General features: G+C 34.7%; 1 protein-coding gene across 1 annotated transcript in view; it reads left to right on the top strand.

Annotated features, from left to right (window-relative positions):
* Positions 1 to 235: 235 nt before the first annotated feature.
* Mmrn1 (multimerin 1) overlaps positions 236 to 14,208 on the top strand; it is a 63,818-nt gene continuing 49,845 nt past the window's right edge. Inside the window, exons 1-2 of the mRNA XM_046458969.2 lie at positions 236 to 327; positions 8,887 to 9,724. Coding sequence (XP_046314925.1) covers positions 9,141 to 9,724 — 584 coding nt within the window. The 5' untranslated portion in view covers positions 236 to 327; positions 8,887 to 9,140. The remainder of the gene's footprint in view (positions 328 to 8,886; positions 9,725 to 14,208) is intronic.

The raw sequence follows: 14,208 nt of genomic DNA, 5'->3' as shown, positions 1-14,208 counted from the left end.
ATTCTGAACACAAATCACCTTAGTGGCTAAACCTTCAGGTCAGAGCTTCAGTAGGAGCACCAGGACCTTGTGCAATACTGAAAGGACCTCAGCAGACTGGGGGTCAGTGCCCTCAGACACAGTAGTTTCTAGGTCTCTGCACTTCTGTTGCTAGGCATTCACTGAAAGAATAATGGCAGGGCCATTGTAAGTGTGGTTTTCTTTACCCTCCCCCACTCTAAGCTCCTTTTTCTCTGCTTTTGCAAGTAAGTGAATATTTGAATTCAGTGGACAGAGAGACCCACAGAGGTTTCCACATGTTAGTATACATGGGTACCGAAAGTTAAGGTAAGAGCTATCAATAATTCTTTTAAAAACGTAATAATTTGCTTAATTTTTAAAAGTAGCTTGCTATTGTTGCTTCCAATGAGATTACAGGTCTATTTTGAGTTTTAAAGAACTCTGTAAAACAAAAACGACTTTTTATTTTTAAAAAAGCATTTATTTTCTTCTGAAATGTGTGGTACTTATAATCCAGTAAGAGTATATGCAGAGAAAATCTGGCAGAAGTTAACAAGACATATGAAAATAGCTCGAAGAAAAGTGTTTATGTAAAAAACTGTTATGTTATTATCAGTTACGGCACTTTCATTGATAGACTGAATCAACTACTAAATCAACAAATTTTGTACGTGAGACTTCAGTCTTTTGCATGTGGTATGCTGCTGGTTTAGTATAGATATTCTGATTGCTCTTGATATAGAAACACTGGGGAGCACAGACAATTGAGTTAGGCATATTCACACAGTGAATTTTCTTTTGAAACCAAGTTCTGGGGTTCCTTCCTTCCTTCCTTCCTCCCTTCCTTCCTTCCTTCCTTCATTTCTTTTTTCTTTATTCATTTTCTAGTGTAGCAGAGGTTGACTTCTGTGTGTCAAAGAAATCTAAATCAAATATATGAAATCAAGATAATGGGTGAGTGGATTTAGTTTAAGCCCTTAAGTGAAAAGTCATAGATTTAAAGAATAGTTTTATCACTTTTCATATACCATACTTTGGGCTTCTTGACATTATATTGTAGGGTTGTTAGAGAAAATAAATAGATTACATAGTTTATATGCCACGTAACAGAGAATGTGGCACAAAACCAGTACACAGAGAGTTAAACAATTTCTATAATTATCTTAAAAAAGGTAAGTCAGTGTTAAGCTTCCCTTCTGTTGGTATAAGAAGAGAAAATTCAAAGAAATAGTAATCTGTCCAACAAGAATTTATAGAAAGGGGCCAGGAATATAGCCCAATGGTAGGGTGCTTGCCTAGCATGCAGAAGGCCACTGGTGGGGGGGAAGAATTTACAGAAAAGGTCAGTGACACAGAAGTCTTTTGGGCTTTCTGGTGCTTAGAGTAAAGCCCTGAAAATTAAATTCAAGGTCAGGTGGGTCCAATACCTTGACAAGGTAGGAAGAGAGAAAATTCTGCAGCTGATGGATGTTCTATAAATATCAATTAGATTTAGTTGATTGATAATTTTATTAAAATATTCTGTATTATTTGCCTCCCTGTATCCTGAAGGAAAGATGTTAATATCTGTGACTATTATGATGGATTTATCTATGTCTCCCTTTAGTTGGTCAAAAGCCCTTTTTATTTTATTATGAGACATTTTTCTTACTAAGTTACCCAGACTGACTTTGAATTTACAATCCTCCTGCCTCAGCCTCTTGAGTTGCTAGGATTACAGACTTATGACACCCTTGGCAGTTCTGTGGATTTTTACTTTATGCATTTTGAAAGTATATGTGATGCACTTAAACACAATATTGTTATACCTTCTTGGTGAACTGTCTTTGAAGATTTTGAAATCTCCCTCTTTGTCTTTGAAAATTGTCTTGAAGTCATTGTTGTCTAATACAAATATAGTTTAACCAGTTTTCTAATATTTAGCTGGTTTACAGTTTATATGGTATTTATTTTTAACATTTTATTTTTAACTTGTTTGTGTAATATTTATAAAATTTTCTTATTCAAATTGGGAAATACGTAGGCTTTGCTTTATTTGTTATTTTGGTTGTTAACTCTGATAAACACTGACTTTTTGTTTGTCTGGATTTTTATTTTTTCATTCAAATTCTTTTGTTGGTGCATTATAGTTGTACATAATGATGGGATTTGTTGTTGCATATTCATATGTGCATACAGTATAACAGTATAATTTGACCAGTATCACTCCCCAGCACTTCCTCTCTTCCTCCCACCTCCCTTCCCTGCTCCCTTTGGTTTAAAGATCCCCCTTGGATTTTCATGACCCTCCTTGGTTTTCCTTTTTCCTCTCTAGCTTTTGCATATAAGAGAAAACATAAGACCATTGATCTTCAGATCTTGACTTAATTTGCTTTACATAGTAGTCTCAAGTTCCACCCAAAGTATAAAAGAAACACTGACTTTTAATTGGGATATTTATTCCCTTTATATTTAAGGTATTTACACCCTTGTATTGGTTGTGCTCACATCAGTTTGCACTTTTAATTAAAAATCTGATCAATGATCTGATCATTGATTAGATTTGTAATTAAAAGTGATGCATACTTTTAACACAAATGTGTGATTTTTATTTAAATATTTAAATTTTTGAAAAAAGATATAATGTATTATAATTTACTATGTATAATAAATAATATTGAATTTTATGCTTACCTACATATTTAACTGTTCCATTGGTCTTCATTTCTCCCTCCTGGTCTAATTTCTCCTTAGCATAAATGATTTCTTTAGCATGTCTTATAGTGTGGGTGCTCTGGAAACAAGCTCTTTCAGGTTTTGCCTATTGATGATGGTTTCTTCTTTGCTTTTGAAGGATATCTTTTATAAGATATAAAATTTTAAATAGATAGGGTTTTTTTTTAAGCTTTGAGCACTATGAAGATGTCATTCCATTGTTTTCTCTCATCTGTTTGACTTAATGAAAAGTCTTCTACAATGTTTTATCTCTTTGTGTGGTATGACTTTTTTTTTTCTAGACTACAGTCAATATTTTCTTTTTATCTATAGTTTTTCAGAATTTTACCTGCATATACCTAACTCTTATTTTCTACAGGGTATTCCTGAACTTTTTGAAGGACTGGGTTAATATGTGTCATTAATTTTGGAAAATTTCTACCTATTATCTTTTAAAAATAATTATTTGTCCTATTTCTTATTTCCTCCAATTAGACATGTTAAAACATATGAAATTGTTCTATAGATCTCAGACACTTTTTGCTTTTTCTACATATTTACTTTTTGATGTGTTTCAGTTTGGATAATTTCTTTTTAAATTTTCTTCAAGTTAATTGATTCTCTTATTTTTTTCTGGTGAGCTTTTAAGCTTTTCAAATGAGTATTTTCTTAATGATGTCACATTTTGGGTTCCTAACACATTTGTACTTTTTCTTTCAAGTAATTTTGTCGGATGAAATTTTCTTTCTGTGAAGACATGTAGCCCACTTTTCTACACCATTCTAGAATAATTATTTTAAATTCTCTGTATATTTTCAATATCTGGGCTTTTGGGGGGGATCCTTTTCTATTGAGGATTTCTTACATGACTATGGGTCAAATTTTCTAATTTCTTCATTTGCCTCACAAGTTTTGATTATATGAGAGACATTATGTGTAATGGAACAATAAAAAGTGTAGTAAATAATATTTATCTCAGAGAAGTATATACCATTATCCTGTCCTGCCTTAATATGGGGACTAAGGAACCCCAATTTGTAATGAGGCAGGTCTAATCTAAACCAAAATCGTTAAAACTGTAATTAATTTAACTCATCATAGTTTTAAAATATTTCAAAGTCCATAACTGGGAATTTCTTTTAACTATACTTGATACCTGAGCATAGGCTAAGCTTGGGAGTTCTCTTTGTTCTTTGCAATACAGAAAAAAAGCTCTTGGTGCTGTGTGAGGCCTATAATTAAGATACAATATTATGTGCTGCTTTAGCATCTAAAACCAAGGGCACTGGATGGACTAACCGCAAGTTCCTTTCCTTACTCTGCTCTTGAGGATAAAGTCTCCTAGCCAGATGATACCCCTTATCAAGAAGGCCAGGCGCAATTCCTGTTTATCACTGATTAGTGGGTTTCAACTTTCTGCCAGCCCACAGAATTATTCAACCAAGCCAATGATACACTCTTTTGGAAGCAGGGAACATGCCACTCTTGCTCTTACAAAACCTGCCTCCAATAGTCCTTGACTGTTTGCTTTGCTTCTGAGCGTGACCCTGTGTGGTGTGCTGTTTTCTCCTCTCCAGGGCTGTGAGTGTATGTATGAACTGGTGTTGTCTCATTCATCTATTGCCGGGTGTTACATGTTCAGTCAGCCTCAGAACCCTAGAGTGAGTATTTGTCCCTCGCTAATGTAGTAGAGAGGGGTGATTAAAACACTGTGAAAAGGGCTGGTGGTGTAGCTCAGTAGTAAATCACTTCTGAGTTCAATCCCCAGTACAAAAACCAAAACACTGTGAGGGAGATCTCCTTCTACTTTACTCCAAAATGTGCTCAGCCAGGCCTCAGCATGTCTCAAAGTTATATATTTGAGTTCTCTTTCATATTCTTCAACAAGTCTTTGGAGGGCTAGGCAGAGACTACAATGGAGCCTTATTTTTTTTTTTTTTTCAGGATGAAACCCAAGGCCTTTATGCATGCCAGGCAAGTATTCTACCGCTGAGCTGGATCCCCTCAATATTTCCCTCCTTTTTGTGTGTGTGTGTGTTAAGACAGGGTCTTACTAATTTGCTGAGGCTTGCCTCAAACTTGTGATCCTCTTGTCTCAATGTCTCTAGTAGCAGAGTTGCAGATTTGCACCACTGCACCTGGCTACTGGCACTTTTCTGACCGCTCCCCACCCATCAGCAGGAAAACAAGGGTTGTGGCACCCTGATGCATCTGGTGAGGTGGAAGTTTAACCCCCTTTACTGGCAGGGGTGGGGTTTTCATTTTGGTGTTTGGTGGGAGTAATTATCTTTTTTAAAGTTTTCTGGTGGATAATTTTCTAGTACATTTATTTACATTGCTTTCTGTCTTTTGAGGCTATGAGAAGTGCAATAAAATCCCCTCCCTTTACTTCCTCACGCATCCATAGCTACATCTATCCATTCACTGATTCAACAAATATTTTCTGAGTGCCTATGAAACACTGTTCTGGATACTGGGAATGGCGTAGTGTTCTGACTTCCTGGAGGCTCTTTTCTAGCAAATGAAAGGAGTGTAATACCTGTGCTGTCAAGAACATGACATCATCAGCTCCTACAATTGTATGCAGGAATTAAAATAGATGCCCAACAGAAAAGAAATAAGCAGTTACTATTAGACTAAAGGCAAACTTATAAAAACCCAAAACGTTCCCTCTAACTTCATAACCTCAAATCTAATAGAAATCACTAGATTCTTAGAAGTATCTAAACTTAGGTGTGAAATAAAAATAAAAAAATGAAGCTGGACCTGGTAGCTGGGTGAGGTAGCAGCTATAATTCCAACATCTTGGGAGGCTGAGCTAGGAGAATAATGAGTTCAAAGGCAGCCTCAGCAACTTATTGAGGCCCTAAGCAACTAAGCAAGAACTTGTCTCTAAATAAAATATTAAAAAAAAGGTTGGGGGATGTGGCTCAGCGATTGAGTGTCTCTGGGTTCAATCCCCAGTACAAAAAAAAAAAAGAGAGAGAAAGAGAGAGGAAAGAAAAATAGCTTAAAATTGTTTAAGAAGATGAATTTAAAACAATTTGAATTTTTTTTTTTTTTACAGTTTTTCTAGACTTAGAAGTCTATTACTTCTTTGGAGGGCACTAGCAAATGGTAGAATATAAATTAAAACTAAATTGTGTGTTCTATGAGTCACTAGTGTGTTACCCTGTGAAGTTATTCTTAAACACTAATTTTCTATAAGTAAAATGAGAAGAGAATATTTATATAGCATGGTTGTTATAATTATATAGCATGCCAAATTTAACTTATGCGCCACATTGTTTCATCAAAATCATGAGGAAACTTGTTTCTTTCCTTTCCCAACCCTTTTGCTGCATACATGTCACTCCCTTTATTCACATGTAAAGGTAATAGGTTTTTAATATTTTCAACTAACATAAAATGGGGAAAAATATTTTAATAATTCCAAATGACAGAGTAAAGCTATAAGGAAATCTTATTTTGAATGTTTTAAGAAAATAAAAAATTCTTATATGAAAAATAAAGTTATATAATATTCACAGCCTTTTATAAAGCATAACTCTTGAAGCCATAAAAATAGCTTCAAATAATACATAGCACAATCTACAGTGAAGTCCTCAGTCTAAGGTTCTAGTTTAACTCACATTTGTATTTTTTAACTTAATAAAAAACATTTGTATTTTTTTTTCTAGTGGTTAGAAAATAAATTTATGTGGATTGTAAAGAAACCCAGAAGAGACTGAGGTAACCCATTTTGCAGTGTGTAGTCAATCCTGTTAATGATACAATGAAAAATGACATAAAAATCTCCTGAGAGCTCATAACATAATGAATTTCATGTTTTATTTTTATAAAATACTCAAAGCAAATAAGTTAGCAATATGGTAAAATCATAACTTAATATAAATAGTCTAATGGACAATAGGGGTGTAGCAGAATGAAGGGGTCCAAATATATGAACTGACAGCAAATTTAATTCAATAGTAGTATTTAAAGTATCTGGAAGAAGAAATGATCTGAGTATTGTTCTGTCAGTCATTCTAGGAATACTATTTTTCTTAATTGTTATTTGATGACTATTAGTGAATATCAGCAGAATTTGAAGTTAGGTCTCTGATAGTTTCTGTAGTACAGAGACTTTGTCTCTAATTAAGAGCAGATCCATATTCCTAAAACCATCAAATGAGCTGAGAATTCTCTGGAGAGTTATAGCACAAGATCATTTAGTAGATGAATGATGAGATACAGCACCTTTATCCTTTAGATCACAAGGTCACTTGTAAGCTTGCATGCAGACAGCAGGGATCACTGGTCAATACCCTGCAAGAGGTGAAATGGATTGCTGATTTCCATTCAATTTTATTATAATTTGGTAGCTCTTTGGTATCAAATATAGATCCAATGAGTGACCTTTTACCACTAAAGTTCACTTACTTTGACTAGGATCAAGAATCAAGATGATATTTTTAAACTATAGAAGCAAAAGCCAAAAGTAAGCAAAACAAAAAACTGTGAATGCCATTATTCTAGTTGTGTTTTCGACATTCAGGATAGTCTGTTCATCTACTGCTACTAAATCTAAGGAAACAAATTCAAAATGGTACATTAAATAGAAATATTTTACTTGTATTTGTCTGAATTACTATTCCATTATAAGTCAAAGCTATTTGTTTCTGTCTTTTCTGGATAAAGAGCTACAATGTCTTTTTAAAATTTAATTTAATTAATTAATTTCTTTTTTTGTACTTAAAATCATATTTGTAGTGCAAAAATTATGTGTTTCTATTGCCCTTTTGGCTAACTAATAGCTGCCTGGATTTTTGTGCTGGACCCTTGTGTTTTTACTAATGCAAGGTTTGTGGATTTTTTGACTTTGAAGTTCACATTCCAGTCAGTTGGGCTGTGATTCCCATGTGTTTTAATTTAAATAACCCCATGTTATATGCTGTCTAGTAGGACAACAGTATGCACATAGAAATCAATAGCAATGATGGGGAGGTATTAATATTAAGTAGTTAGTTAGCAAGTCAGGGAAAATTAGGTCTTGTTTCAAAACTTGATGTCCTGTGTTTAGAACTAGGGACAAGAACCCATATTTACAATAACACACGAACCAAATGGGAGCAGGTTTCCAATTTTCCAATTCTGGAAAAAAAATTTTATGATGAATATATGGCAAGAACCTAATGCCCGGCAAAGAAGTTGACAAAAGATTAATTACACATGTATCTAATCTTTAAATAACATGTAAATGACCATTAAAAAATTGATATCCAGTAATATTCCTGGTTTCCTTTGTAATCCCACCATCATCTAAGAGAGAGAGTGCCTTGCATTGACTGAAGGTTTAGATTATTACTAAATGGGAGGATAAATGAATAAACTCTTATAACTTAACATATATTTGTCTAAGGTACATGATAAGGAATTTTGCAGATGAAAGAGATTAATAGAATCCTAGGAATCAGAGATTTGCTGGAGAAATGAAATCATACATCTCATGAAGCACCTCTACTAAAAAAAAAAGTAAACCTAGAAAACTCTTTTGATCAATTTGGTTCTCTGTGCACTACAGCAAAGATATGCTTGTGTTTTATATGATACTATTTTAATTTATTTTCATGAGACTTATCTTTCTTCATCTATTCTTCAGTGGTGAACACAACCTCTAGAAAATCACTGTTAAAAAATAGATAAGGTGACATTCTAATTATTCATTCTATTAGTCGATGTCAGTGGCAGAGTTCTAAGAACAAAATTTAACGCAAGGTTCTTTACAATTATTTTAACTTTCTTTTTTGTTATTATAATCATTGAGATTAACTTCAAGTAATGATGCAGTTGAAGTGTGTTTATAAATACCGTAATTTTTAATAACTCATCCTGTGATGTATGAAAGACAGACACTGTAAAGGTGTTTTTGTTTATTTGTGTGCTTGTAAGTATACATTTGTATAAAATGTGACTCTCTGGATATGGCACAGTGGAAAAGAAGTATCACAAAATGTTTTCTCCATTTCCTATGTCCAGAACAAAATGTTAAGTTTTTTCCTTCAGCCTCTATAAACAACATTCCATAGTTCCCATTATCCATGTGAAGTTTCTCTTCAAAATCATGTGTATACTTCGGAAGGAAAGTTGCTCATGGTTTTCTCATTGGGTTTTCCTGATAATAATTGTGTTCTTTTTCCCATTTTCCCTTAGTTTTGTCAGAGGCCCTTCTACCACATCCATAGATCCATCCTAGCAGAGGTCACAGATCACAAAAAGCCTGCAGAAACAGGAAATCCAACTTCCTGAGTCCACCACAAAACACAGAAACCTGTTTCCTCTACACATCTCAAATTGGCAAAGTTCTGTCTTAGCACATTCAGTATAGAAGCAGCCATCCCAAAGGCTTGAAGGAATTTATCTTCAAATTTCACATGAATTTTTCTTTGTTGTTTTAATCTGTTGAGATGAAGGGCGCAAAATTATTTTTCCTGCTTTCAAGTTTATGGAATGGGGGCATTGGGCTTAACAACACTGAGCATTCTTGGACTACACCTGAGGATGAAAACTTCCAGAAGAATGTGGCCTTTTCTTCAGTAAATAAAAAACAAAATCTCCGAATGCAGTCAACTTCTCAGATCCCATCTGCTGAGAGAGTTATAATACCTGAAGCCAGAACTTCTGAAGAGAATCCTCTACAATCCTTGCTGCCTCCCTCTGAGACAAGCATCCTCCCTGAAGGTACGAGAAACCCAACACTAACACCCACAGGGAAGACAGAAGAAGGGGTGGTGGGGCTTCAAAATCTTACCCACCCAACTGAGTCCAGCATCAAGGTCAGCCCTGGAGCAGAGATGGTCATTCTTTCTAATTCCACCCTGAAATTTCTTCGGAGCTTTGCCAGAAAGTCAAATGAACAAGACATCTCTTTAAATTCAGTTAGAGGCATGGGAAATCGATCGCCAAGAGAAACGTACCTCAGCAGAGGAGACAGCCCTCAAAGTCCACGATCCAGCTATCAAAAGTCAAGTTTTGAAACAACTAGAGGAAAGTAAGGAACACTTCTTTTTATTTTTTTCTGTGTCTGACTATAAATTCTATAAGATTATAAGCTAACTTTTTGCTTGAACTACCTCACTCTCAGAAAATTATTTCAAGTTCAAGATAAAATCAGATCATAATTGTAACCCCACCATTACAATTTTTCCCTTTACCTGGTCGAGAAAAGATGAACAAGTAAAATGCAACAATTTTATTTTATCTGATATAATCAAAATCACTTTTTTATTCAATTATGAAAGTATTGTTAACTTGGAATAGTCACTACCAAAGTAGCAACATGGTGGCTATTAGGTTTTTATTTAGTTCCATGTGTTAGTTGTGTTCAGAACTACAACATCCACAACTTGAAATAAAAACATTTTTTTAATGGAGACATAAACAGATGTGAAAATTAAAATAGGAGAATTGTAGAAAATATACAGTTATCAATCATCAGACCAAACCAACTGAGTTACAGTATGCAAAAATACTTTTTATATAATTAAACTGAGGTTGTAATTCTAGCTCTAGGGCTGTCACAACCCATGACTTGGAGTAAATCAACTGATCTTCCTAAGTTTTAATTTCCTCAAATGTAAAAAAGATATCATATGGGGAATGCAGATAAAAGTATAATTTTATGGGTTTATCATCCAGATTCAAAATAATGAAATATGCTTATACAAATGATTCTCATAGGAAAGGTTCTCAACAAATCATATTTTATTAGCATTGTTATCATATTGTGTTGGTTGTCATGAATGTGATAAATTAGAAAAGACTACTTATGTGTTAACTTTAAATTAAAGTTAGTCCAGTGTCAATTGCTGAAGTGAAATAATAAAACAAAGATTAAAGGAGTATTGTTAGAGAGGGCTTTCAAATAGACTGAAAACCAAACAAAAACAAAGAAAAAACAGTCCTGTCTAAGCTAGTGTTTTATTCCTTTTAATGCTCATAGTCATCTATGTGTTTGGAATACTGGAAGCTGAGGGATACAAAATTAAACTTGTAAAATACTTTTACCTGTAATAAAACGATTTCAATACACCAAACATGCTTGGGATCTAAATTAAGTTAAATTTCTTTCTAATAATATTTTAAAAATCAAAAGTAGAATAGTAGTTGGCACCTGCTACATGAGGACATTTGTTCAAGCTGGTGCTGATACAAAGGTGAGGAGCAAGACACTGGGAAGAATACAAACCAATGAATTTGTGAATAAGTATTTCTTATTATTTGAGTCATTTTTTACCATATCCCAAAGGTTATGCAATTTGTAAAAATATACATGTATATCTGATTTTAATTAAAACTTTATTCCCTTAGAATTTATTTACTTGAAATTTTAACTGTAAAATCAATACTACAGATTACAAAATGCTCAACGTGGGATGAGTAGGTTTTTTCTATAATAGAGAGTTAACGAACATGTATTAATCCTGTTTATTTTGGGGAACAGCAGAATTGTGCCTATTAAATACTAATGACATATATCACTGAGAGCATACAGGGACATATTTTCAGTGATAGCAAAATCTTTGTGCTTACTAGGTACACAATAAATATTTAAGAAAATTAAATGTGAAATACGTGGATCAAATTGTGAATATGAAGAAGACTCTTTCCCAAAGACATATTATTTTTCCATGGCAAAGTGTGGTTGATTTGTTATAAATTCATCTTCCTTTTTTCCATCCTATCATTCTTGGAATGTTATAGTAGCTCTTAGTAAGAAGAATACTTCTATCTATGACAACTTCCTTTCCACATGGTTATTCTGGTGCATTTTTGTGTCATCATGCATTTTCTCTCATTTTAGCGCTGCAGAACTCTTAGCTACAGCAGAGCAATGGTTTCCTGTGTGGCAGAGTGGGTGTTAATCAGTGACCAAGCACTTTGAGATGGTTGGGGAATAAAAGAAGAAATTAGGACTAGTGTTTTTATGTGTTGAACATATATTGGCTGAACACCTAATCTGACTCCAGTACTATGGTTATGCTAGGAGTCAATAGTAAACAAAAACACTTACATGTCCTGTGGGAGGGGTGGGAGGAAGAAAAACAACAAATCACAAATGCTGATGTTGAATCAAATAGCAATAAACATTCTGAATGAAGCTACTAAGTGTGTAACAGGTGAAGGAACAGCCTGCCATTCTTTAACAGGGTCAGTGAGCCTGGCCTGAGAGGACAATAGGTACAATGAAGTGTTGATGTAATCCAACTTCCCTAGCTTCTCCCACATTTCCCAATCCCTGCACATATGCATCTCAATCTTCATCATTTCAGTAAGTGATTAATTCCATAATTGTAGAATTTAGTATATTTAGTATATTTAGTATATCCTTTACATTTTTCTCTCCTTTTTAAAAAATCTAATCTATAACGTCTTTTAGGCCCTTCAATATTTCCCAAATCTCTCAACTTCTCTCCAACTTTTCTACCACCATTCTATTCCCATCCACCATCATTTAACAATAATTTTCTAACTGGTCCATATCCTTCCACACTTGCCTTCCATGATCTATGCCCCATGCAAGTGAGAGATCTTTTAGACATTTAAGTCAGATTAATGCATTTCATTGGATCTAAGACTTCATCGTTGTGACACATTATATTAGGTACTAATAAGAAGGAAAAAGATGACATCACACTTCTTAGAATTCTTAGATTTATTTATCTTTTAGACTTTGAAATTTTTATCACATCATTCTTTTGTGAACTTGAAAATACAAGTGAAACTGGTTACGGTATTTATAAGGCAATGGCACTAACTACTGTCTGACCAATTGTGACTGAAGAGTATCATTGATTTCAGAATACATTCTGGATTCACAGAAATGTGTGTCTTCAAATCTGTGAAATCTGATATCTCACTGACCATCAAACTCCAAACTCAGGTCGCTGGATTTCTCTGGGCACACTGGCCTTCTCTCTGCTTACTGAACATGTCAAGTTAATATGCATCTCTAAAAAGCTCATTTTTTTTACTAGAATGCTCTTCCTTCAGCATTTAGAGTGAGGGACTCCTTTTCATTTGCAACTTCAATTTTAATGTCACCTCCTCAAAGAGACCTTCTCTGAATAACTGATGTAAAGTTGTCTATCCTCTTGGAGATTACCCCAATCTTGTGACCCTTTTTTTCTCCTTCATTGCACTTATTTAAAATTATTTGGTCTATGTCTTTCCACAGTAGAATATATATCCCACGAACACAGGAACTTTGCCCATCTTATTATTCTATTTACTGCCCAGAGTAGTGGCTGGTTTGTAGAAAGAATTCAATAAATCTGTGTGGAAGCCCAGTGTGATGGCGCACACCTGTAATCCCAGCAGCAATTCAGGAGGCTGAGGCAAGAGGATCTCAAGTTCAAAGCCAGTCTCAGCAAAAATGAGGCACTAAGAAATTCAGTGAGACCCTGTGGTTCAATGGTCCAGTGCCCAGAGTTTAATCCCTGGTACCACCGCCCCCTCCCCAAAAAAAGTTGTGTGAAAAAACAGGTTTGGGATGGGTTTGAAACTCAGGAGGAAGATCAAGTGTAGGAGCAGAATCTGGGAAAGCGTTAGTATAGAAATAAATTAAGTTATGGATATGGATGATACTGAAGGTTCTATAATCATGATCAGAGATATTCTAATATTTGGTGGAATAAGGGCAGCAGGTACCAGGGCAATAAGCCCTTAAATGGAATGGCGCATGGAACAAAGGAAAAAATATTTTAGGAAGGGAGGCAAGTTATCAACAATGTATAATGCTGCTGAAAAAGGCAGGAAAATGAAGACCAAAAATATCCACTACTACAGTGACATGAAGCTAAATAGTGAAGTGAGCTCTGTGCTCAGGCCCAAGTGAATGGAGCTATGCAGGAAGGTGGAAAAAAGAGAGGGCAGTTACAGACAGCTCTGTTGAGGTTTTCACTTTTTCTTTTCATTTTGTTTTGTTTTTAATGAAACAGAGAAGAAAGAGATCAGAAATTAAGGTTAGTGCCAGGCGAGGTAGAGTGTGCCTGTAATCTGAGCAGCTCCGGAGACCGAGACAGGAGGATCAAGAGCTTAAAGCTATTTGCAGATAAATGGATGGAGTTAGAGGAGATAATGCTAAGTGAAGTTAGCCAATCCCAAAAAAACAAATGCTGAATGTTTTCCTTGATATAAGGAGGCTGATTCATAGTGGGGTAGAGAGCCGGAGCATAGGAGGAATAGACAAACTCTAGATAGGGCAGAGGGGTTGGAGGGGAGGGGAGGGGGCAGAGTTATTAATGATGGTGGAATGTGATGATCATTATTGTCCAAAGTACAGGTATGAAGACACGAATTGGTGTGAATATACTGTGTTTACAACCAGAGGTATGAAAAATTGTACTCTATATGTGTAATCAGAAATGTAATGCATTCCGTTGTCATATATAAATAAAAAATAAATTAATTAAAAAAATAAAAGAGTTCAAAGCCAGTCTCAGCAAAAACAAGGCACTAAGCAACTCAGTGAGA

The sequence above is a fragment of the Marmota monax genome, unplaced genomic scaffold, assembly GCF_021218885.2.
Source record: "Marmota monax isolate L192 unplaced genomic scaffold, Marmota_monax_Labrador192_F-V1.1 WCK01_AAM20220418_F8-fsc00002, whole genome shotgun sequence".
NCBI classification, from domain to species: Eukaryota; Metazoa; Chordata; class Mammalia; order Rodentia; family Sciuridae; genus Marmota; species Marmota monax.
Note: the sequence above shows the minus strand (reverse complement) of the source record. Positions and strands in the feature narration are given on the sequence as shown.